Below are 25369 nucleotides of genomic sequence, written 5' to 3' on the forward strand. Positions count from 1 at the left end.
CTCCATTTGGAGTTTTCCTGGCAAACATACTCGAGTGGGTTGCTATTTTCTTCTCTAGCTCATTTTTACAAAGAAAGAAACTGAGGTAAACAGGGTGAAGTGACTTGCCCGAATCACACAGCTAGGAAGTATCTGAGATTAGATTTGAACTAAGATGAGAATTCCTGACTCCAGAATGTTGAAACATGATGGCACCCCTAGTTACCCTTGTATTAAATAACAAAAATACAATTTTTAAAAAAACCTCTCTGGTTTGCATCTTTTCTAGACTGATTTTATATCATTCTCCTTCATGTCCTCTGCTTCCAAGCCAAACTAGACTATTTACTATTGCTTAAACGGCCTTGCTTCTGCACCTTTGCCCAGGTTCCTTGTCTAGAATGCTCTTCTTGTCCTTCACCTCTTAGAAACCTTAGTTTCTGCCACATCCAGGGGGAGCCTATACCTATTTCCCCTCATTGCTAGCGATTCGATTCCTCCTTCTTTAAATTATCTTGCCTTTCCCTTTCTCTTCATTTAAATGCTGCATCCTGTCCCAGGCACATATAAGCTCTTTGAGAGCAAAGATTATTTTTAAAAATTCTATGCTTGGTTCTGTGCCCATGGCTGACATTTGTTTAGTTATTGAACAGTAGAACCCCAGATTTAGAACTGTAAGGGTCCTTAGAACTTAGCTTATCTAATAATGTGCTCTTACAGATGAGGAAAATGTAGGCCAGAATTGGCTTGTTCAATGTCACACAAGATGAAAAAATTATCTTCCCTTTGAAACCCAGTCCCCCAGAATAGTGCTTTAGGTACCTTAATGACCATAGAACGAAGGCCCGAAGGAAGAAAACAAAAGGTAAGAGAATATTCAGTGAAATGATGAGACTGGGGATACAAGGAGAGTATTATATTTTCACTGAACAAGATTCCATCTGAAAGAGACTTTCCAACAGCGAAGAAGAGAGTAAGATATCTAACTACAGTTCCATTGGCCCACGGGATCATAAATTGAGAGCAGGAGGAGATTGCAGAGGCCAACTAGACCAAGTACTTCATTTTACAGTGGAATAAACTGCATCCAAGAGGGGTTAATTGGCTTACCTGGGTCACACAAGTAGGAAGCAGCAGAGTCGAGACTCAACAATTAATTCCTGGGATTCTAAATTCTGCCCATTGTGTGAATGTGTCTAATGGCTGCCTCATTAGAGAGGCAAGAGGCAAATTCAACTTGAATTAAGGAAGACTTGGCTTTGATTTCTAACTCTAGACTTCATAAATAACAATCTCACTCTCAGTTTTCTCTTCTTTAAAATGTGGATGATAATGGTAACTTACTTCACAGGATTATTTATAGGGATGCTGATTTAGAGATATAAGGGACTTCGAGGGCATCTAGTCCAACCCTCTCATTTTACAGAAGGGGAAACTGAGGCAAGAGGGGATTAAGTGATTTGCTCAAGCTTACTGAGCAAAATAAGTGGAGCCAGTATTAATATCTATCTGAGTCTCTAAACCCAAACCCAATTCACTTTTGGGAGGATCAGATAAATTAACTTTTCTGCTTCTTGATATCTACATTTGTGAAATGAAGGTGATGAAATAACCTCAAAAGTCTCTTTCTGCTCTAGAACTCTAATTTGGAGGAGTGTACATACAGCATTTTGGAAACCTTAAAGTCCGTTAGAATGTGAAATATGCTTATTTATTAGAGCTTACCGCTTCTCCTATTATTCCCCAAAGTTTTCTAGTTTCATGGGTAAGATAAAAACTGTGTCCCTTTTATCTGGGCAAGCAGACATCTGAAGATGTCTCTCCTGGATTCTCTGGACAATGTGATCTCCAGAATCCTGGCTCTTCAAAGCTCTGTCCTTTTCTCCCTAGGTCCTAGCAATTTCTCTAAGAAGACACGGGACCCGAGGCGAGTGCTTCCATTAACGGTTTCTGAACGCTACATGACTCAGGGACAGCAGTGAGCAGAGGGCACATGATGAGCAAGTGACAAAAACAAAAGACGGATTTCTCCTGAGATCAAATGCATTTGCTAAATTACTTCTTTGGGCAGCCAGCTGTGGCCCAAGGAGATTTCAACTCAGGGGGAAATGGCCTTCTAAGCAGTTTGTTTTTATTCCCTCTTCATCTGAAAAAGCTTGGCCTAGATTTACCTTGGGCTTTGTGATAAGCAGAACATTGGGTGATCCTTAACACCAGAAAGCTGATTTTTCTCATCTTTATCAGGTACTTTAGCGCTCTAGATGGGCCGTCAGGACATTCTGGGTTCAAGTCTGGTATCATCTGTGTGACCCTGGACAAATCGTTCAATTTATAAGACGAGCAGGTTAACACTGATGGTTTCTCAGACCCTTCCAGCTTTAAATCTATAAAGGTAAAAGGCTCAGTTCAGAAGCCCCCTACTTCATTAAATCCTTCCTGATTTCTTTCAGCCAAAGGTTTCTGCTTCTTCATCTGACTTCATGGCATCTTAGACTCCCTCTGAACTCATCACACTAATCTGCATTATTATTCGGTCATTTTTCAGTTGTGTTGGATTCTTTGTGACCTCATTTTTTTGTTTTCTTGGCAAAAATGTTAGGGTGGTTTGCTACTTCCTTCTCCAACTCATTTTCCAGATGAAGAAACTGAGGCAAAGTGAGCTAAATAATTAGTCACACAACTTGGAAGTATATGAGGCTAGATTTGAACTCAGGCAAAGACGCCTTTCTGGTTTCTATCAACTGCACCATTTTATATTAGCATCATCTATTTAGAGCTAAAAAAAACCCTTTGGGCTCACCTTGTCCTATCTCCTTTTTTAAAAGAAGAAAAAACAGAAGCTCTAAGGTCAAGTAAGTTCCCCAAATTAATTCATTAAATCAATTCAAAATCATTTATTCACTGTGTTAAGAGGGAGAATTCAGAGAAAGATAAAAATGGTTCCTCTTTTGAAAAGACTCACATTTAAACTGCACAGTCCACAGATAAAGGGCACAAAGCTAGTTAGAGCTTTGTCCCCAATGATTGGTTCTTGGCCATTTCTGCTGTCATTCTGCAGTTCATTGCAGGGATTACCCAGTGATCCTTTCTTAGTGTCAGTCTTTCTGGAGAATTTGGGGATGAGAGAAAGCTCAAGTGCCCAAGTGTCATTAAACTTCAAAACCTTTTAGAGTCTACAAAACACTTAGAAGTTCCATGACAACATTTTGTTTTGGATTTCACTTAATGTTTGGCCAGCTCTGAGAAGCCTGGATAATTCGTTCCCTGACTAAATGAAGACCATTCCTCATCAGTCAATTAAAAAACTAAGTACTTATTATTTTCTTGGAATAATGTAAGTTGTAAAAATAAAGAACAAAAACAGCTCCTGCCTTCCAGGAGCTTACATTTTTAGCAGGGAGACAATATGTAAATAACCAAGTACCTATAAGCATTCAGTTAATCAATGGGCAAATCTGGAGAAGGAAATGGCAAACCATTCCAGTGTCTCTCCCAAGAAAATCCCAAATGGAGTCATGAAGAATCAGATACAACTAGACAAGAAAAATCTAATCGACCAAACAACAAACATTTGTCATGTTCCAGATACTGTGTAAATATGAGAAATAGATATATACTCAACATTGTTCTGTTTTTCTTGAAAGTAGAGTAAAAGTAATGCATGGGAATGCCTGCCATCTAGGGGAAGGGGTGGAGGGAAGGAGGGGAACATTCCGAACAGAAGGGAGTGCAAGGGATAATGTTATAAAAAATTACCCATGCATATGTACTGTCAAAAAAAAAGTTAAAAAATAAATAAAAAAAAAGAAAGTAGAGTAAAAGTAGAACTTATTTTTTGTTGATCTTTCTAACTCCCTCTCCTTCTAAAAATCTATTCCTAATGGCTCCTTTTACTGTGAAAATGACCCTGGATTTGAGAAGGACTGTCAACAGAAAATAAAGCCCAAAGAAGCAGTATGACAGCTTGGAAGAGGGAAGTCTTGGGTTCGAATACTGCCTCAGATACTTGTAAATTGTGTGACTGTGAACAAACCATTTTAATGAAGAAGGTTGAACTTGACTACAAAGTATTCTCTATCACTCTTTGAGTCTTTTATCATCTTAGATCCCATCAAGCTAAAAAAGCCCAGCGAACAGGTTGTTATTCCCTGGATTTTGACATTATATTTCTCACCAATGTGATCTTTGTCCCTCATACCTGGAATGTAAACCCTCTTTACTGCCATCCCCTAGAACCCCCAACTTCTCTCAAAACTCAGCCCAGATGGAAACTCTTACAGGAAGTCTTTGCTTACACCCTATCAGTGAGGTATAAAAAAGAACAGTATACAGCCTATCTTAAAGATTTAGTAAATCTAATTGATTGATTAGATATTAATTGATTGAAAGAATGTTAAATTCATGAATGAATGAGTGGATGGATAAATGAAGGGTGTGTGTGTGTGTGTGTGTGTGTGTGTGTGTGTTTCTCTCACAATCTGGAGGGATTTAAAGCATTAAAAGGATGAGAGAAGCACTAGATAAGAAAGGTCTCCCTTAAATATGTTTAACACGATTGTGTATTATCTAGATCAGATTGTTTGCTCTCTTGGGATGGGGAGGGAGGGCAGAAAATTTGGAACTCAAAATTCTACAAAAAATAAATATTGAAAACTATCTTTATAGGTATTTAGAAAAAGTAAAATATTAAGTGGAAAAAAAGAAAGATGGATTTCCCTTTTTTTTCCTGTTAATTTCAATGTTTTTTCTAGCTTTCCATTTCTGAAATCAAGGAAATCTGGGACTTTGCATAATCAAGCCATTCAGTGCTTCTGAACTTGGGCATGCCGTGGGCTACATTCCTCCTCTTTTTTGCCCTGTGGCATCTAGACTTAGAATGTTGGTGGGTATCATGCCGGTGCCATACATTTCTAGGGGATTTCACTTTTGGAGAAAACACTTTATCCTTCCAATGGGATTTTCCATCCATGACCTCTTATATTTTATATTCTTTTTTGATCAATCTTCCCTTCCCCCATCTGCAGAGAAAGTAGGCTTTGCATAGGCAGGTGCTGTTGAGTGGCTGGGTATGTCTGTTGAATTAAATGGATTAATTCAAGAATTCAATAAATATTTATTGAAGGACTTCTTTGAACTGCATCGTGGCTAATGGAGAACTTATCTCAGAGGCAGCAAAACTGGCCTGTCCTCTCATCCTGATTCTCTCTAACTGGAGCTAGTTGTTTGACTCTGGGCTCAGGGACAGTGCCCCTAGCATTGCTGGAAGGTGATAAGTTATGGAACAGGTGTACCCCTACAGCCCTCTCTCAATGAGAGTTGTCCATACCAAGGGAACCTCAACTGCCATGGGAAAAAATGACTAATGTATGTTTGGAGATACTGGACATACAATGACAAGAAAGGCAGACCAGTTCTTGTCTTCAGACGGCTTACATTTTCCTGAAATGAAAATAATAGGAATAAAATTATATAGACAAGACCTGGAGTAGGATGTCCTCCTCAACTAATGTAAGAATAGGAAAATAAAGTTTGTAAGACCTTTCACACAGAAGTTAGGTGACCTCACTGGAGTGAGGTAATATTCTGTGACTTCGTTCCTTTCTTTCTATTCATCCTTTCTCCCTCTCCCTTCTTTTCTTCTTTCCTCTCCCCTCTTCTCTCCTTTCTTCCCATTCCCTTTTTCTCTTCCTTTCCTTCCCTCTTTTTTCCTTTTTCTATCCTGCCCTCTCTTCCCTTCAGCTTCCACTTTCCTTTTACTTCTTTCTTTTCTCCTCTTCCTCCTCTCTCCTCCTCCCACCTTCACCTCTCCTTTCCTTTCCTTCCTTCTTTCCTTCTTCTTTTTCCCTCTCTCCTTCTTAATTGACATAAACTGTTATTCACCAGGTGGGCTGTTCAGGACCTGAGCTCTCCTTCCTGTAATATTCAAACCAAGCAGTGGTAAACATGTATGAAGACACGAGGAGCAATTTCTCCTGTGACCTGGGTGGATGCAAAGTGCACAAATAGCTGCTGACACGCTGCTCTCACCCGAGAATTTTAATGAATTCAGGTTTTTCTATGGTGTTACTCTGGGATCCAGCTGTTTCCACAGCGCCATCTGTTCCGAGCAGTGTCTTGCCAAGTCTCACAATGGAAGGTTTAGAGAATCGGCTTATATGTGTCTTATTTTTAACTTCTAATTGAACCATGGTCGCTGTTTTTGTCTTCTTCTTTCAATGGGTTTAATGTAGGGGATGTAAGGAGATGCAGTCGCCCAGTGATCCTGGAAGTCAAGAGAATGCCAATTTGGAACATTTCTTCATGATAGAGCCAAGACAAAGAGCTTCGATCTTTAGGGTCTAAGGAAATGACAATATGTCCAATGCTCCAAGGGAACACAGGTGCCAGGGCATAGGGATTTTGGAAGCCATCTAGTCTTGACTAGGGATAGTGGGTCACAGAGCCTGGGGCTAAAGTCAGTGAAGTCCCTCACACTGCAAGGGAAAAGAACTACCTAGTATCTAATACAGTCAGTGAAACAGGACAGCAGAAATGTTGGAAGGAAAGTTCATCCATTAGATCACAGAATTAGGACTAAAAAGACCTTGACAGGCTAGAATATCCAGCTAAATCTATGGAGATTCAATTGAATAGGGAAAAACATAAAGTCTTACATTTGGATTCAACACATTAGTTTCACAGATGGAAGATGAAGGAGGTGTGGCTAGTCAAAAACCTAGGAAAAACATCTAAAGTTTTAGCAAAATACAAGCAGAATAAGAGTTAAACTCATGATAAATGATCATGAATGTTAGGGCCAACTTCGGTTGGGATTAAGAGATCCCAAAGGCTTCTGGTCCTCGGTCCCACTCAAACCACATTTGTGACATCCTGTTTTCTCTTGGGGTTCTTACTTAGGAAGGAAACTGACAAACTTAAAAGGTCTAGGGCATAAGAACTAGAGATCATGGGATTATTGTAAGGTGATCATTGGTCTCTTTGGGTCCCAGTTTCCTCATCAGTATGATGAAGATATTGTACTGAGATCTTTTTCATCTTGAGATCTATGACCTTATACTCCTAAATCACTTATAAGGGGGCTGCAAAAATTTTGAAAATTAAAAAAAAAGTTTAAATGAAGAAAAGAAGGTTGGTATATGATTGTGATGGAATACTATTGTGCTATAAGAAATGATGACTTCCAACAATTCAAGGCAATTCCAATAGACTTGGGATGGAAAATGTCAATCACACTCAGAGAGAGGGAACTACGGAGACAGAACTACAGAGACTATCCCAAAGCATAGTATTTCCACCTTTTTGTTTGTTTTTCTTTTTTCTTTTTTGGCAATTTGAAATTTTTAAAATATAAATTTAGGAAAGAAATTCATATATTCAGTTAAATTTCTCATTAAACATCAGAATTTCTTAAAATCTGAGCACAAAACCAAAAGCCTTGAGAGTCAGTATTTGTTTTTCTTTCTCTTTTTTTCTTCTTCTTTCTGGTACAACATGACAAATATGGAAATATGTTTAAAAGGATTGTACATATTTAACTTATATCAGATTGCCTGCTGTCTTGGGGAGGGGGGAAGTAAAGGAGGGAGGGAGAAATATTTAGAAAACAAAGTTTTACAAAAATGTATATTAAAATATCTTAACATGTATTTGGAAAAATAAAATACTATTGAAAGAAGAAATGATGAGCTCAGTGATCTTAGAAAAAACTTGCAGGAAATAATGAAGAATAAAATGAGCAGAATCAAGAGCAATATTGTTTTAAGAATGAATTTGAGTGAATAAGACATTTTGATTATTATAAATACCCAAATTAACTACAAAGGATATATGCATCCAGAGAAAGAGCTGATAAATAGATGTATAGAATGATTTTGCATATATATACATATTTTCAGTCTAATGGTAGCCATCTGTAGGATGGAGGTGGAGGAAGAGAAGAAAAAAAGGAAAAAAGAAATTTATACGCTAACTTTATTATATATTTAAAAGGAATAACAAGTTGTAAATAATGGATCTACAATTTCATGTGCAATCATTATTTTTTTATTATGCCATGTTCTGGAAATGTTTGTTTTGTTCCATAAATTAAAAAGAAATAAATAATATATAAAGAAAAAAAAAGGGGGGATTAGCTTAGATGACCTCTGATACTCCTTCCAGATTGATGTGTCTTAGGAGCTGGGGAACTTTTAACACAAAGAAGAGAAGATTGAGTAGAGGTTTTATATTTTTCCCCAAACATTTGCCAGGTTGTCATATAGATGGGAGATTTGATTTATTAAATTTGATGTCAGAGGCCAGAGTTAGGAGCCCCCAGGAGAATGGAGGTGGTTTGAAGGGAGATAAATTCAGACTTGAAATAAAGAAAAGTGTCTTAGCAGTTTAAATTGCCCAAGAGTGGAGTGAGCAGCGGGGAAAGCAGGGCATTCTTTGTCGAGAAGTCTAGCTTCAGTTTGAATTGTATTGTTTTGCAGTAGAGATTCTGGTTGAGATTCAGGAGCTGTTAGGTAGTCAGAGATTCTAGGATGCTGTGAACTGGGCCTCAGTAATGGGAAACCAAAAAAGCATCAAAACCAAGGAGCTTCACTATGAACTGATATTAGACTAAGATGAATTTCAGTAAATTGTAATACTTAAAAAAATACAATCAAGAGAGTATGATAATATGCTAATAAAGTACATATTAGCTAATACATATATATGCTAATATGTACTTTATATACTATCATATGTTATAGCTACCTTTATATATATAACATATTTTATATACTATTATATATATACTAAGATGAATCTCAATTATAATTTTTAAAAATATATAATGAAGAGTATAGTATTATATATTAATATATACTTTATATACCATTATATTATGTATATATAAAACAAGACTATTACATACTTTAAAAAAAGAAAGTATATAATATGATTGTCCATATGTAGCATATCAGATTGCTTACTGTTTAAAGAAAGGTAGAAAGGAGTGAGGGAAGACTTAAAACTTTAAAAAAATAATAAATGCTAAAAAACATTTATGCATAATTTTAGGAAAAATAAGCTATTATTTTAAAAAGCAAGCAGTGTGAATTGAAGAATTGTGGCTTCGTATATAATCGTTTGATTTTCTGCTTTGTGTATGGAAATGATGTTTTTTGTATTTATTTTTTAGTTCAATCTTTTGATTAGAAAGAAGTGATGCTAATAATAGCAAGTAAGAACAATAGCTAGCATTTATATAGCATGTAGAGATTTGCAAAGTAATTTGCTCCTTTGATCCTGAAAACAATCCTGAGGTAGGTGCTATTATTATCCCTATTTGACAGATGTGGAAACTGAGGTAAAGAGAGGTTAAATGACTTGCTCAGGGTCACACATGTAGAGTCAGAGAGAAGTGGATTCAAAGTTCTGAGCTCTATTCCTTGCATGACTTAGCATGGGAAGACCTCTGTGAACTGATTCAAAATGAAGCATCCTTTCTAGATATCCCATTCTACTTTTGGTCAGTGCTCATTGTAAGGACAGCTAGGGGGTGCCATAGTGCACCATATTTAGGATTAGGATTATTGATCTTCCCCAATTCAAATCTGCCCTCAGACACTTATTAGAATTAGTGTAATTGGGGCAAGTCACTTCACCTCTTTTTCCCTTGGAGGCAGCTAGATGTTGCAGCAGGCAGAGTCAGGAAGACACTAGAACTGTATATAATCCTGCTCAGTGTCTTCATCTGTAAAATAAACTGGAGAAGGAAATGGCCAAGAAAACCCAAATGGAGTCACAAAGTCTCAGACATGATTGACAACATTATTAGGAAGTGTTTTCTGGACACTGAATCAAAATCTCTCTCTAAGCAACTTCCCACTGTTTCTACTTCTGCCTTCTGGGATTGAGTAAAACTCATTTAATTCTTCATCTGTACAACAAGTCCTTCCAAACCTATGTGGCAATTGTCATCTTTTGCCTTATGCCTTCTTATCTCTAAGTCTTTCATTCAATCCTCTTCTGTCATGAACTCAAGATTATGGAAATCAGAAGATCAGGGTTAAATCCTGGCTTTGTTGTTAGCTGGGCAATCTTGGGTAAGTGACTTGCCTTCTCTGGACTTTAATTTCCCCATCTAAAAAATGAAGGAGTTGGATTGGATAATCTCTAAATTCCCTTTTGGCTGTAAGATTGTATGACCATCATTGTTACCCTAACCTAAAGGGCCTCAAACTTACTCATATCCTTCTTCAAATGGGACCAGAAGGTCAATTCAGGTTATGGCTCCAATAAGGCCATTTTCTTTTGACCCAAGCTTTCTTCCTCCAGAGTTAATACTCGAGTATGTCTGTGAAGACATGGAGGCTGAGAATATGCTTTAAATCTTTGCTCTGAACCTAAAAGTCAAGCATGTCAGTTTCTTAACTAAAAAGCCCTGTTTCCCATGACCCAGTTTTGGGCCAAAGACCATTTTCTATCACACTATGGGTCTCCTAATTGGCAGGAAATCTACCAGGGGCCAGAGAAGCTGCAGCAAAAGGGACATTTTCTAAACACACCATTGATGGATCTTCAATTGTCTCTATTGCTAGTTCTCTTGGAGTGAAAATTCTGGAAAGAATTGTTAATGAAAATTGACCTACAAATCAGAAATAAGGGATCATTATTGGATCAGTAGCACACTATAGTTTTGATGAAAATTTGCTGTTTTAAAAAAAAAATGTACATACAAGGCGACCAAGATGAGCATGTTGCTTGATGAAGGGAGATTGAGGAAGGTTAGAGGCCGAAGGGAATATTAGATCCAGACTCCTGCCACCTCCTAATCTCCTAGCCCCTGCCCCCCTTGAAGAGTACAGCTGTTGTTGTTGTTTGCTCTTTTATTCTTGAAGACAGCCATGATATAGTGGAGGTAATGCCATGACATGCAAATGAACTGGATTTGAATGAAGGAGGGCTGTCCAAAGTCATTAAGTTCTCTCTCTCCTCCAGAGCCATCTGGGTCCAGTGCAAGATCGAGACTAGGACGACTATACATAGCCTGGATTCCGGGGGAGATCTTGGCCTTTTTAAGCCAGATCACAGTTTGACAGAGGGAACACCCACTCAGTGATTGATGTTAGGTAAGAATTAAGGCAAAAAATGGCCTCTTTTAACTAGTCAAAAAAATACAATCTCAGAGGGGGAAGATCCTCTGGTTTTCTGGCCAGAAGAGAAACAATTCCTATGTACATTTACTCAGAGAAAATAGGAGGTTCCTTAATGAGGAATAACTGAACACTGAATTCCAGGCTTGGGAGTGGCTCAGTGGATTAAGAAAGAGCTGGAGTCAGAAAGATTTTACTTTACAAACCTTTAAATGCTATCAGATGTTATTACAATTACAACACAACCTCATTTTACAAATGGGGACATCAAGGATCATTAGGATGAGGTGATTTTTTTTTCAAGGACACAATGAATTGATGCTAAAACTTGGACACGAATCTAAACCTTCAAAGACCTTTCCCTTCGTTATTTAGGGAATAAAAGAAGAAATGACACAAGAATAATGACATACCTTTCCCATCACTACACTTCTCTGTGTTCATTCCAAGTACATGAAAGACGGTGCTGCAAGAGCAGCTGTCCTGCCCTCACATGCACAGCTACCACTTTGCCTCCCAGACCCAATAAGCTGTGGCCCTAATTGTGTTTCTTTGAAAATCGCCGCCATCTGTGCAGTCGTAGCAGCTGTAATGACTTCTTCCCGCAAGCTGGGAACATCCGGGGTTGGATGGGTTCCAAGATGCTCCCCTTTTCCCTTAGATTGTGTAGCCAGATGACACTTGACACTCTGCAAAGGACCAGGTGGCTCACTTCCCAAGGAGATGCTACCCCATGAAGGCGATGTTTTACAAACACCATCTCTAGCCCCACTACTGAACAGGTGACATATGACTGAGTCTTCTCTTCCCAGGTTTTTAGTGGATACTAAAGGCATACAGCATGGGAGAGATGAGAAGCTGGATGTGGGAGGGGACAAGAGCTTCATCTTGGGAATCCAAGTCTTGAGTCTAGCTTTGCCACCTTCAAAAATCTAGAAAAAGGAGGGACTTTTTAAATCATGGAATCCAATCAATGATATCTAGAGATATTAAGTGATACAAATAAGGAGGACCAAGATGCATTGCGGAGTGATCTGTCCAAAGAAACACTGTATGAAATAGCTGAGCTGATGTTCAAACTAAATCCTCAAACTGCAAACTCAGTTCTTTTTCCCTCTATGCTTTGGGTGGCTTTGGGAAAGTAATTTCAATTCTTTGGAGACCGGGTTTTTTTTGTTTGTTTCAATTGTGAAATAATGGAGCTTGATTAATGAGGCTTTCAGATTCCTTCCAGTTATAAATCTTATGTTTTGACAATCCAGCAAATGGGAATAACAGCTAATACACATAAATGCAATGATTGGTGCTTAGCATCATGTGTGTTCAGTCATTTTTTCAGTCAAGAATGACTCTTCATTGCCACATTTGGGATTTTCTTCGCAAAGATACTGGAATGGTTTGCCATTTCATATTCACAGATGTGGCAAGTTCAGTAACTTGCCATAGCCAAGTAAGTGCCTGAGGCTAGATTTGAACTTAAAATCTTTGGCCTCCAGGGCTGGCATTCTAAGCATTCTGGCATCATCTGGTTACACTGACCTGCTATATTCCTATAGTAGTTCTTCCTTCCCCTTCTACAGTTCTCTGGTTCAATACACATATTGAATCATCTATGTGATATTATTAGTGTAGGGAGTACCTAGTGAGTGACCTAGAGTTGTGTTGGGGTACTGGCTGGAAGGAACATAACTTTAGAAGTCATCTGTTTCTCATCCTCCACCTCTACATTCTTTTCCCCCTTCCATATTATTTTTTCTTTATTATTATTATTATTATTTTAAAAAGCAGTAAAACAAACAAACAAAAAACAGAAAAGGAAAACAACGACAAAACACCGTCTACCTCTACATTCTTAAAAAATTGCCTACGAGGTTAAATGGCAGTTAGATGGCACAATGGATAGAGAGCTAGCTGAGCCTGAAGTTAGGAAGCTCCTGAGTTCAAATCAGGCTTTAGACGCTTAGTAGTGGGTGACCTTGGGCCTGGGTGACACTTAGCCCTATTTGCTCCAGTTTCCCCATATGTAAAAAGAGGTAGAGATAAAAATGGCAAACCATTCCAATATCTCTGCCAAGAAAACCCTAAATGGGGTCGTGAAGACTGAAAATGACTGACACAAAGAGCTAAATGACTTGTCCAGATTCATTCAGTCAAACAATATACATCAGAAGAATTTCTGACTTGGTTTCTGTTTGTTGACTCTCGTTCCCCCTTTATAGATGAGGAAAGTGAGGCTTTGAGAGAGTAAGAGAATTATTTAGGGTCACAGTATATTACTGATGATGATGATGATGATGATGATGATGATGATGATGATGATGATATTTTACCCAGCATTTTAAAGTTTGCAAGGTGCTTTACAAATACCTCATCTTATTTTTCAACATAAGGGCCATTATTATCCTCATTTTACAGATGAGGAAACTGAGATCAATGAGTCTCCCTACTGCCTTTCTATGACTGGACTTGAACTCAGATCTTCTTGATTCCAAGTTTGGCACTATTTACTAGACCACCCAGCTGCTTCTATCTATCAGAACCTGGACTTAAGTTCATACTTCCAGAATCCAAAGACAGTTTTCTATCGACTATGGCATGCTTCCTCTCATGCATAGTAGTGAATCCCCTTTAATAATGCAGAATTGTAACTTAAAGTCTTAAAAAACTTATCTGGGGCACTGAGATGTTAAATGACTTATCCCAAGTGACCCTGTCATTATATATCAGAGGTGAATCTTGAGATCAGAGCTTAATACTCCGAGCCCAGATCTTTATGTACTATGGCATGACAATGGAAACTGAGTAAGAGAGAGGAAAAAGCAAAGCAGCATGTGGGGGGTGTAAGGAAGGAAAGATCTTTCCGATGAGGATCAGGAAGGAAGACTTCAGGGAGGAGGTAGCATTTGAAATGGGACTTTATGGATGAGTAGGATTTCAACAACTTTATATGATATAGGCAGGACCAGACTTATTAACTCTGCTTGGAAAAAAAAAGGAAACTGAGGCACACAAAAAGGAAGTAATTTGCTCACTATCACAGAGAGTGTAAGCAGAAGACCCCGAATTTGGGTCCAGGGCTTTGGAATCCCTGATCAGGCCAGTCCTGCTTCTGCAATGAGCCCCGCTCCTCTGCAGAATCCCGAGTGAATTTTAGTCACTTGCTGACATAAATGAAAGATGAACTAATGACTTGAGATGACCAGGCTTTTTATCTGAGGCTGTCCTGTGGAAAAAGTCATGCTGAAAAGTCTTCATTTAGCTTTTGAAAAATGGTCCAATGAACACTAAGAGCTGGCTGATGATGATAAACACTGATTGGGGAGAGGGAACTAAGCAAAATCAAAGGAACAAAATGTTTCCATGAAACCTCGAAGAGCTTTGCAAAATTTAAAAGGCTTTGAAGCCTAATAGTACTTGGGCAATCACACTTTTTCTTATTCCCTAATTCTCTTGAAAAATAGTCTCTAAGAAGGGATCAGTGGGTAATCCCTGCAGTGGACAGGAGCTCCAGAAATCTCTATAATGACCAGAGTAATGGGTGGCAAAGGCTCATTAGTCACACGTGCATTAGTAAGGGTCAGCTTCATGGTGGTTATCATTGGTCTCCTAGAGGAATGTCATGGTCAACTATTCTCCTGTGCCAGTGCTGACAGATAGGTGATTCTGGTCCCTGGATCCTGAGTTCACAGACAGAACTATGTAGTTGAGGAAGGATGGGGCAGGTATAGCACCACATCACCATCTGCCTTGAGCAGAGACACTGAGTGAGGTCACCTTGCTATTGATGGAAATGACTGTTAATGACCAGCAATTTGGGGAGATCTGAAGTTCCCCCTCTTTTCTAAAGTTCTAATTCTAAAAAGTTCAATCTTTAGAAGGACACTGATGTTAATAAGTCTGGACTTTCTTGTTCAAGACCCCACTTAGATGGAATGGCCACCGTGTTCTGCACAGACATAAATCCTTTGATTAGAATGTCCAAGACTGGGGGTGGTCTGGGTATAGAGATAGTCTCTCTGTCCAAGGATGATATGATGTCACTCTGAGCCCCTCATTGTAATCTCTTATTAATTGTTAACCTGGATTGCCATTCCTCTTCCAAAAGAACATATAAGCCCTGAGTCTGCCCGCCATGATTGTCTTTGGTCTAAGAGAAATGCCAAATGACCATCATTTTATTTATAAACATATTGTCCTTATTATTAACATGATTAAATTACCCAGAAATGATTTCTCTCAAACCTTTAATTGCCACACCATGTGTTCACTGATTGGCTGTACTCGTACACAGTGGGTCACTGATGTAACGTCTGTTTCTTGGCTCTCCCAATGATACCCTGTGTGATATCACTTATGAGCTGAGTGACCTTAGGCCAGGCATTTTTATCTCTCAGCACTTCCTCTGACAAATGGAGGGGTTAATCTGGATCAGAGGAGTCAAAAACATGAACCTCATGTGGTCCACAACATTTCTGAGCATGACCTGAACTATATTAAAATGTAATTTTTATCTGATTTTAACATGTAGATGTATGACTAAAAAAAAAGAAATGTACAAAAATGGATAGTTTTCTAGGTCAATATGCAGCCTGCAGGGATTCTTATATACATAGTTTATAGCTTCTATTTCTATTTAGGTTTGACACCATTGGTCTAAATGATGTTTAAGGCCCTTCCTAGTTTTAAATTTTTTGATCCTATGTTTCCTGCTCAGTCTTTTGGAGTTGTTGATGCTGGTAAGGTCTTTTAGAAGTCTAGCATAAGCATTATGAATATGGAAATATGTTTAGGAGAATCACACATGTTTAATCTATATTGGATTGTTTGCTGTATTGGGGAGGAAGAAGGTAGGGAGAGAGGGAGAAAAATTTGGAATGCAAGTTTTCAGCATTCATCTTTGCAAAACTATCTTTGTATGTATTTAGAAAACTAAAATACTATTAAAATTAAAAAAGAAACAAACAAACAAAAAAAAACCTAGCACACACACACACATATATTTTATTACCTTAGATGACTATCTGAACCACTCTCTTTTTATCTAAGCTATTCATTTCTTCTCTTTGTCTTGTTGCTTACTTGCTCTTGATTACTAGCACCAAGAACCATATTTATGGGGTTTTGATAAACTCTAGAATTTCCAAACAGAAAGACAATTGATGTTCCCACAAGGCTGGCCATTTGGCCAAGGGAGACAACATTATTTCCTTCTTTTATCCTAAGGAAAAATCATCAAAGGAAGAGTTTGCTTGACAGTGGCCAGCAGCTCAGTATTGTAACGTGTGTGGAGATAACCTTGAGTTTTCCTCACATGCTAAGGCTTTGAAAATGGTCCCAAAGGAGAAATCTGATGACTCAATTACTATCCTGGACTCTGTGAGTCCTCTGATTTTCTGTGTGACTATGAGAAAGTTATTCCATTTCTCTGAGATCCTGTTCATCTTCATCACAAGAAAGGGGTGGACTAAGCAAGAGGCAGAATTATTTGATTTTGTAACCTCATTGGAATCTGCTCAACTCATTTTCATTATTTAGGAAGCAAATCAATCAACAAGCCTCTGTCATGGTGGTACCCATCCTATTATCTTCATCATCTCATTCTACCCCAAATATCACCTAAGCAAAGATGATTTCTTCCAGCATTTGGCATTGCAATGCACCTGCTTTTTCTCTCTTATAAATGTTTCAGAGTCATCTATTGCCATGCTACTAGTGTTAATAAATAAATTAAAAATGGAGAAGAAAAAAGCCAGCTTTCTGTTTGTCTATATTTTAGCAAATTGTTCATTTATTTCAATTGTGTCCAACTCTTCATGACCCCAGCTGGGCTTTTCTTGCCAAAGATACTGGAGGGCAGTTTTAGTAGAGATGCAAAAAGAGTATCAACAAAATAATTGATTAAAAATGCAAGGAAGAGGAAAAAAAGCAGAAAGGGATGCAAATAATTTGAGCCATTTTGTTATTACCCTTTTAAATTTAATCTCAAATCCGTCTTACAATTTCTTTGATTGTTGGTGCTAGAGGGGACCTCTGAAGTCATCTGCTCCACTGCACACCTGATCCTGTCCCACATTACCTGACAAGGAGTCATTCCATATTTTCCTGAAGACTTTTGAGAAGAGAGAGAGAGGATTCGGCTTCCTCCCAAGGCATTTCATTTTACTTTGGGAAAAGGGCAGTAATCAGGAATTTTTTTTCTTTTATTTTCTTTCTTTTTCTTAAACATAGAGCCAAATTCATTTTTTTTCCAACTTGGGAAGTTGATTGGGAAGGAAAATGACCTTAGCCAGACCCACTTACGTTTTCACTGTTGACATCAGCCTCACTGGGACAGCCAAATAACTCCCGCCTCAGCAAATTCCCATCGTACTCCAGAAATGTCAGGTACAGGTTTCGGAAGAACTCAACATGTTTGTTCTTTACACGGAGCTTCTTTGGGGAGTTCCAATGGATCACCTGGGGGGTGGGAAGACAAAAAAAAAGTCATGATGTTGTTGGTATCCTCACAGACCCCAACCACTATCTTTGTCCCTTTTCATTAACCAAGGAATATTGATTGATTATTTGACATTTTTGTGAATTCTATGATTGCAATGAGGTAGAAGACATGATTCCTCCTCTCAAAGAAGCTTTCCATCTAGCTAAGAAGACAAGATATGAACTCAAAATAAATCATGATAGAGAGACACAAAGTAATGTAGTGAATAGAGAGCTGGCCTTAGTATCAGGATGTCTTAGATTCAAATGCACTTCTGAAACTGGTTGTGCCATTCTGGATAATTTACTTAACCTTTCAATGATCCAGGTGATAAGTTGAAGAGAAAAGGTCAGTCTGCAGTGGCCAGGAGAGCTCCTTGTGTGTGCTATCCACATCAGTGAAATCAGAGATTTACCAGAAGTGAGGAATTCAGTAATATAGATTATATAGGTAGCAAAATCTGCAGAGGAAAGTTGGAACCCAAAGGACTTGGGGTATTCTGAAAGGGTTTCATAGAAGAGAAGGTGGGATTTGAGTTGGATTTTTAAAGATATATAGGACTCAGACCTTGGGTAAATAATTTCAATTTTGCATTACTCAGTTTTTATATTGGTAAAACGGGGACAATAGAGCACCTACCTTTCAGTGTGGTGAGAATAAATAGGCTATTTATCAAAGACTTTCCAAGCTTTAAAGAGCTACATAATACTAGTTGTTCATTGTTATTTTTATTATTTGGATAGAAACAATAGGTAAAGGAGAGCATTCTGGGTAAAAGGAACATCATGGTACGGTACTGGCACTGAGACAGAGTGATAATGAGATGCTTTCAGTCAATGAATCATTTTGGACCAATCATATAAGAAGGGTGCAAATATATTTTCTAGGTGAGGATATATGTCATATTATAATGCAAAAATCTGAAAACTATCTAGTTGACCAACAGGATAAGATGCTACAGACTAACAAAGAAAGGTAGCATATTAACACAATCAAAAACTGTCATGCAATTAAAACTAGAAGATTGGAAGCATACAGGGAAACCTGAAAAGACAAAACAATGCAAAGCAAAAAAAAAGCAGATCTGGAAGAAAAAAATGCATATTAACTATGACTATAGAAGAGGGAAAGTGATTAAATAGACAAACCTGGTGAAGACTTTGAATTATGATTATATATTTATACATTGAAATTAATCATTTAAATGTAAGCGATAATCATGGATAGTGAATAAAGAGGGAGGCTTGAAGTTAGGAAAACCTTAGGTCAGGTCTTCCCCATAAGGAATGAATAAGCAAAATATAAACAAACATGGATTAAGCACTTATCTGTAAAGTACTGTGTTAAGTGATATGGATAGAAATAAAAAGTGGGGGCAGTTCTATGCTCACATAATGAGGGATGATAAAATGATGAAGATAAAATACAATTTATGCATGATATGATTCTTAGGGATTTTTTTTTAAGATAAAGGGGGCAAAGCAAGCTTTCCAAAATGAACAAATTACAAACACTTAAGCATATAAAATAAACTTAATGCAGAATGATGCTTTACCATCAAGATGAATTTTAATAATAGCAGTTTAAGTTTGAATGAGAAATATTAATCATGAAAAACAAGTTCTATATTTTCTGGGAAATCACAATTCACCAATTTGCCTAAGGAGCCTTACCCTCTATGTGCTTCTGAGTAGCTCTATGGGTTTGTTGACTTCTAGGGAGGAGATTTGGGAGATATGGGCAAGAAAAACTAGGAGAGGAAGGAGAAACTAAAGGGAAGAAGTTTGAATAAGGAAGTTCTTAATCCCATAAGACACCCCAAATCCCAGAATATTTGTGGTAAAAGGAAACTCAGGGATTATCCAGTTAAATCTTATCCTTTTACAGGTGAGCAAAGTGTGCCACTGAGAAGAAAGGTTATTTTCTGAAAACTAGCAAAACCAGGCTTTCTGACACCAAATCAGCACTCCTCACTAAATCATATTTCCTTCCACTCTAGAGACCTTGGAACTCATTTCCCTGCACTGATACCTAGATTCATAGATTTAGAATTGGAATAAGCACTGGACCACAGGAGAAGACCTGAAAGAGATCTAGGGACCCTCTAGTCCGATTTCCCTCATTTTACTGATCAGAAACTGAGGTCCAATGAGGTTAAGAAACCCGCCCAAGGGGGCAGCTCGGTGGCGCAGTGGATAGAGCACCAGCCTTGAATTCAGGAGGACCCGAGTTCAAATCTGGTCTCAGACACTTAACACTTCCTAGCTGTGTGACCCTGGGCAAGTCACTTAACCCTAGCCTCAGGGGAAAAAAAAATAAAAAGAAACCTGTCCAAGATCCCATAAAGGTGGGATATGAATACTGATTTCCTGCCCCAGAGCAAGGTCCATTATCATTTATCCCTTTCTCAGGTTCCTCATTGGATAGTACCAAGCCAATGGCATGTAGATTGAATATAGTAAGTCTTTATTATATATGTGATGACTGTCTGACTAATCATAATAATTATAAGTTCAGGTCCCATTCCAAAGATCATTTGAAATTTACTGTGTTTTCCTCACAATAACCATTAGAGAGAGGTACTACAAGCATTATTCAACCTAGTTTGTCAGTGGGGAAACTGAAACTTTGAGAGGTCTAGTGAATTCTCTGTAGCTACCCAGCATTGTCCTAAAGTTCAAGGCTTAAACCCAGTATCTCTTGGTTGACAGTCGAAAGCTTATTTCCCTATAAATAAATAAATATGGTGAAATGAGCTTTGGACTGTCCAGTGGACTACTGTCTATTATAGTATCTTAAATCTTTGACATCAAGAATTTCAAAATTAAATCTCCCTGAATGCAGTCCTGGGAAATAATTTATCTCTTGAGGAGAATTTGCATTTATTCAGAGGTTAGGAACTGATGCATCTCCCCTTTGCCTTCGTTTGTAGGAATTGGGGAGTCAAATTTCAGGGCTCCTATGAAGAAGTTCACTCATCCAAAGTACTTGAGGACAACTTCCCTACTTCTGTTCTCTAGAATTTGTCCTATTTTGCTTCTAAGTGTCCTACTTAGTTCAAATCTTCAATCTGAAGTCACCACAAATCCTCTCTAGGGAAAAGGGGAAGTAACAGATGCTGGACTCAGGATTTCACATGTATAGGGAGCTCCCTGGTGAGAAATTTCTCTCTACCAATGTAAGCTGATACCTTCTCTGCAACTTATAGCCCTGGGGAATTGTGTGTGTGTGTGTGTGTGTGTGTGTGTGTGTGTGTGTGTGTGTGTGTGTGTGTGTGTGTGTGTGTGATATAATGTGACTTACCCAGAGTCATGGGTTAGAAATAAGACTTGAACCCAGATTATCCTGGCTTTAAAGCTGGCTCTCTAGCTACTAAACTCTGCTGCACTGATTCAAGAAGGACATAAATCATAGATAAATCTTCAGTGTTTATTCCAGAAATCAAAATCCCTACTGTAGAGAAAGCCACCAGGGACTCCTATTCCCCAAACATACTTCTCATTCTGACCAGTGCTGAATGACAGCTGAGTTGGCTGGTGAGATTTCTAGCTTAGGGGGGTCCTGGATGCCAATGGACTTGCACACAATCAGCACATAATAAGCATCCATTGAATTGTAAGTCATCATGGAAGAAGCTGACATGAGAACTGTTTAATTTTTCTCTTTGTCCCTAAAGCAAAGCACATAATGAGTGTTTAAAAATGTTTTTTTAAGAATAAATGAATGAATTCCAATTATGGGAGATGGAATAAGAGAGTTACTAGAGGTAAGTAATGGAATGCTGAATATGGAGAAGTGACTTGTCTGAAAAGGGCTGATAAATTGAAAAAGAAAAAGGCTGGGAAGATTGATTGGAAACATACTGGACAAAGGCAATATAATTTATACTTATTACTGGCTTCCTTCTTTCTTTCCTTCCCTCCTCCCTCCCTCCCTCTCTCCCTTCTTTCCTCCCTCCCTCCTTTCCTTCCTTCCTTCTTTTCTTCTTTCCTTCCTTCTTTCCTTCCTTCTTTCCTTCCTTCCTTCCTTCCTTCCTTCCTTCCTTCCTTCCTTCCTTCCTTCCTTCCTTCCTTCCTTCCTTCCTTCCTCCCTCCCTCCCTCCCTCCCTTCCTTCCTTCTTTTCCTTTTTTCCTCCCTTCTTTTCCTTTTTTCCTCTCTTCTTTCCTCCTTCTTCCTTTCTTCTTTCCTTCCTTTCTCCCTCCCTCCTTCCTTCCCTTCCACCTTCATTTTTTCCTGTTGGGAAGAATGCCAAGGAAGCTCTTGATGAATGCTCAGGAAAAAGCAGACAATGTAATCACTTCTCATCTCTGTGAGGGACAGCATGGTAGAATGTTAGACTTGGAGTCATCTAGAGGGGTTCAAATCCTATGTCAGATACTCATTAGCAGGATGACCTTGTATAAATATCTTAAACTTCTTGGGCTTCAGTTTCCTCATTTATAAAATGGTTATGTATGTATGGACTGGATGGCTTGTAAAGTCTCCTCCATATCTAAATCTGTGATCCTATGATCTTCAGGGAATGTCATGGTGTTTACTTTGGAAAAGAAATGAGAACTTTATTTATATATATATATATATATATATATATATATATATATATATATATATATATATATATATATATATATATATATGTATTTTGGAGCATTTTCTCTGGTGACTTCTAAATAGGAGAAGGAACAAAAATGTCTCCTGGGGACACTTCCCAGTCAGGGCTCATAGAGATTGGACAGCATCCATTAAAATAATTATACACGGGCAGAATGTCACTGACAGACAGCCGGGATCACGTCTCTGCTGGAATGGTGGGTACTTGCCAAGTGCTGAGGCAGCAGGGAGAGGAGTCTCTGCAGCCATCCTCCACAACCTTGGTTTCCCCTAACTAAGAGTCATGTATACCAACTGGGAGAACAGACCAACCTGGCAGGTGGGTCTCTCTGAAGTTCGAGGGCCAGGGCAATGGGGGATAAGAACTCTGTTCCTGCCTAGGATATCTTTGTTCCAACTGTGTTTGGAATCCTGTGTTTGTGGTGGGGAAAACAAGAGGATAGAATCTAGCCTGAAACTTCTATTTCGTAATAAGGGATAGAATCTTGGGCTAATTAGGAAAGAAAATATTATTAAGAAGTGATAGAATCTGAGAAAATGGATCAGAGGTCCATGGAAGAGGAAGCTGCAATGATATTCTTGGCAAGTTCAGAGAGGTCTCAAGTGAATTTTCCTGGATACTTAGTGGAGTCAGGAAGACTTGAGATGAAATCTAGACACTTACCTTTTTGACTTAGGAAAGTTACTTTGTCTCATTGTGCCTCAGTTTCCTCATCTTTAAAATGAAGGGGTTGGACTGGGTGCTCTTTAAGACCCTTTTGCCTTTAAGGCTACAATCCTATAGACCCTAGAAGGCTTGTACTATAATATTATATCCCAAAGGTGAGAAAACTTAAGCATGTTCAGCAGTTTTTAGAACTTTAATTTTAGAACCGGTGAGGCCTTAGGGAAAGAGATAACCTTTGCCACCTTCACTAGCCCTACCTATAAGAATAGAATAAGTTTGCAAAGCATTTTCTACAAATATGGTCAGTCTTAGATTCCATATGAAAGAACCTGAGTTATTCCCCATTCCCTTATTATGGAAGAAACTGACACAAGAAGGTGGAAGTGACAAGAAAATATGGGCATAGATTTGAGAGGCAAAAGTACTTTGGGGATCATTTAATCCAACCCTCTCTTTTTACAGGTGAGGAAACTTAAGGCTAGAGATCTTAAAATGATTGCCCAAAGACAAGCCACCAGTAAGTATAACATCTCGGGGTTTAATCCTGGTCCTTTCCCTACACAGGTTAAAGTGCTTTGTAAACCTTAAAATCCATACAAATATGATTTGTTATTATTGCTGTTATTATTATTGCATACAAATAAAAGTACTCATTATGAAGAAATGTCTATTTGCATGGGTAAAGGAAGTATCTTCATAAAGAGTTTCTTATACCCAGGAAATCACAAACCCAGTGCAAATCAATAAATCAATAATGAATGAATGAGTAAAGAAAGAAAAAATGAATAAATAATGAATGGATAAATAAAATAATGACAAGAACAACAGCACAAGATGCCTATAAATATTACTTTGAGCTCCTTTATTGTGCATGTCATATTTTGCCTTCCATACAATGTAAGCTTCTTGCCAATACATCTCTAATTTACTCTTTTATCCTAATTGTCCATAATTTTTCTTAGTGCATTAGACTGTCCATCCAAACTTAAACTAACTTGCTTCCTGAATATGACATCTCATCTCTATTTCAATGTCCCTATAGTTGGAATGAACTCCATCTTCATATCCACCAATTAAAATTTAGTGATGGGGATGACTGCTGAAGTCCCCCTGGCTTCCAGATTTGGCGATTTTGTTTCCTTTTTCATTTCATCATGCATGTCACTCCTATAGGAAGCTCTTAATAAGCCCCAAGGCTATTTTTTGGGAGTGAAACAATTGGGGTTAAGTGACTTGTCCAGGGTCACAAAGCTAGTGAGGGTTAAATGTCTGAGGTCAAATTTGAACTCAGGCCCTCCCTGACTTCAGGGCTGGTGCTCTATCCACTGCTCCATCAGTGCCCCAAACCATGGTCATTTCCTTCCTCCTCAAATTATCATGCACAAATGTATCTGTTGATATGCTATATTTCCACAGTAGAGTGTAAACATCTTGAAAGCAGGGACTTTTTTGGATATTTCTTTTTCTGTACTTTGCACCTAGAATGGTACCCAACATGCAATAAGTCTTAATAAATAGAGACATCTCACTCCAATCATTAATAGGGACAATTTGTGTCTGACAAGTGGTAAAATCTTCTGAGATTGTATTGATCTGATTAACTACACCTGGATACAAAGTACTTTGACTCCCACAGAGTGATGTTATTTTGGTCTTCGAGAACAACCAACCAGCTAGCCAACCAACCAATAAACACTGCTGAATTGAATTTATTCTAAGCTCCTGACCTCTAATCTTTGGAGTTCTTATTGCATGAAATATATTTCTCAAATATCTTCCCAATGCAAAGAGCCCTGCAGTAGGTACTGGGCAGTGGACAGATGCCAGGGAGAACTTCTGCCTTCTCAGGCTCTATTTTTAATTCAATCAAGGTATCTTTAGATTGCTGTTATCCATATTATAATATTGTCTAAATGAAGGTCCTTCCTATCAAATGAACCTGAGAATGAGAACCCCACTTTGCTAATTAGTAGGTCAAGCCCTTTGCTTTCTGCTCTCCCTTGAAGGAGGGAAAGTACATAACAAGAGGTGAAATGATCAGACATGGGTAGAGTATCCTGCAGCATCCTAAGAACTGAAGGCAAGAAGTGAATTAAATCTTAGATCTAGAGTTCCACAGAACTTACGGATGCTCAAAGGCTTTCCATATTCTACAAGTGAGATGTTTCATTTTTTTTTTAAAAGCAAACAAATTGGTGAAGTCTAACCTTGAGGAAAAAAAGACAAAGAAGGATGGGTGAGAGGGGACATCAAATATATAAAAGACAATGATCTGAAAGGTTAAGCAAGAAATAGAAATTACAGGAAAGCAATTTGGGGCTTAATATAAGGTAGGCAATAGTGTAATACGGCTGAAAGAATGCTAACTCTGGAGTGATCTGAATTCAAATTCTTCTTCTGGCAGGAGGACCTTGGACAAATGAATTTATTTCAAACCTCAGTTTCCTCATCTGTAAATGAAAACTTTAGACTAGCTACCCTTTGAAGTTTCTTCCAGTGGTGAGATTG

At 38.2% G+C, this 25369-nt stretch overlaps 1 protein-coding gene across 4 annotated transcripts in view; it reads right to left on the reverse strand.

Annotated features, from left to right (window-relative positions):
* LARGE1 (LARGE xylosyl- and glucuronyltransferase 1) overlaps positions 1-25369 on the reverse strand; it is a 577873-nt gene that overhangs the window by 37962 nt on the left and 514542 nt on the right. For all 4 annotated transcript variants that reach the window (XM_074271517.1, XM_074271515.1, XM_074271516.1 and 1 more), the window contains one exon: positions 17406-17561. In XM_074271517.1, coding sequence (XP_074127618.1) covers positions 17406-17561 — 156 coding nt within the window. The remainder of the gene's footprint in view (positions 1-17405; positions 17562-25369) is intronic.

Source organism: Sminthopsis crassicaudata, chromosome 5, assembly GCF_048593235.1.
Source record: "Sminthopsis crassicaudata isolate SCR6 chromosome 5, ASM4859323v1, whole genome shotgun sequence".
Taxonomy (NCBI): Eukaryota; Metazoa; Chordata; class Mammalia; order Dasyuromorphia; family Dasyuridae; genus Sminthopsis; species Sminthopsis crassicaudata.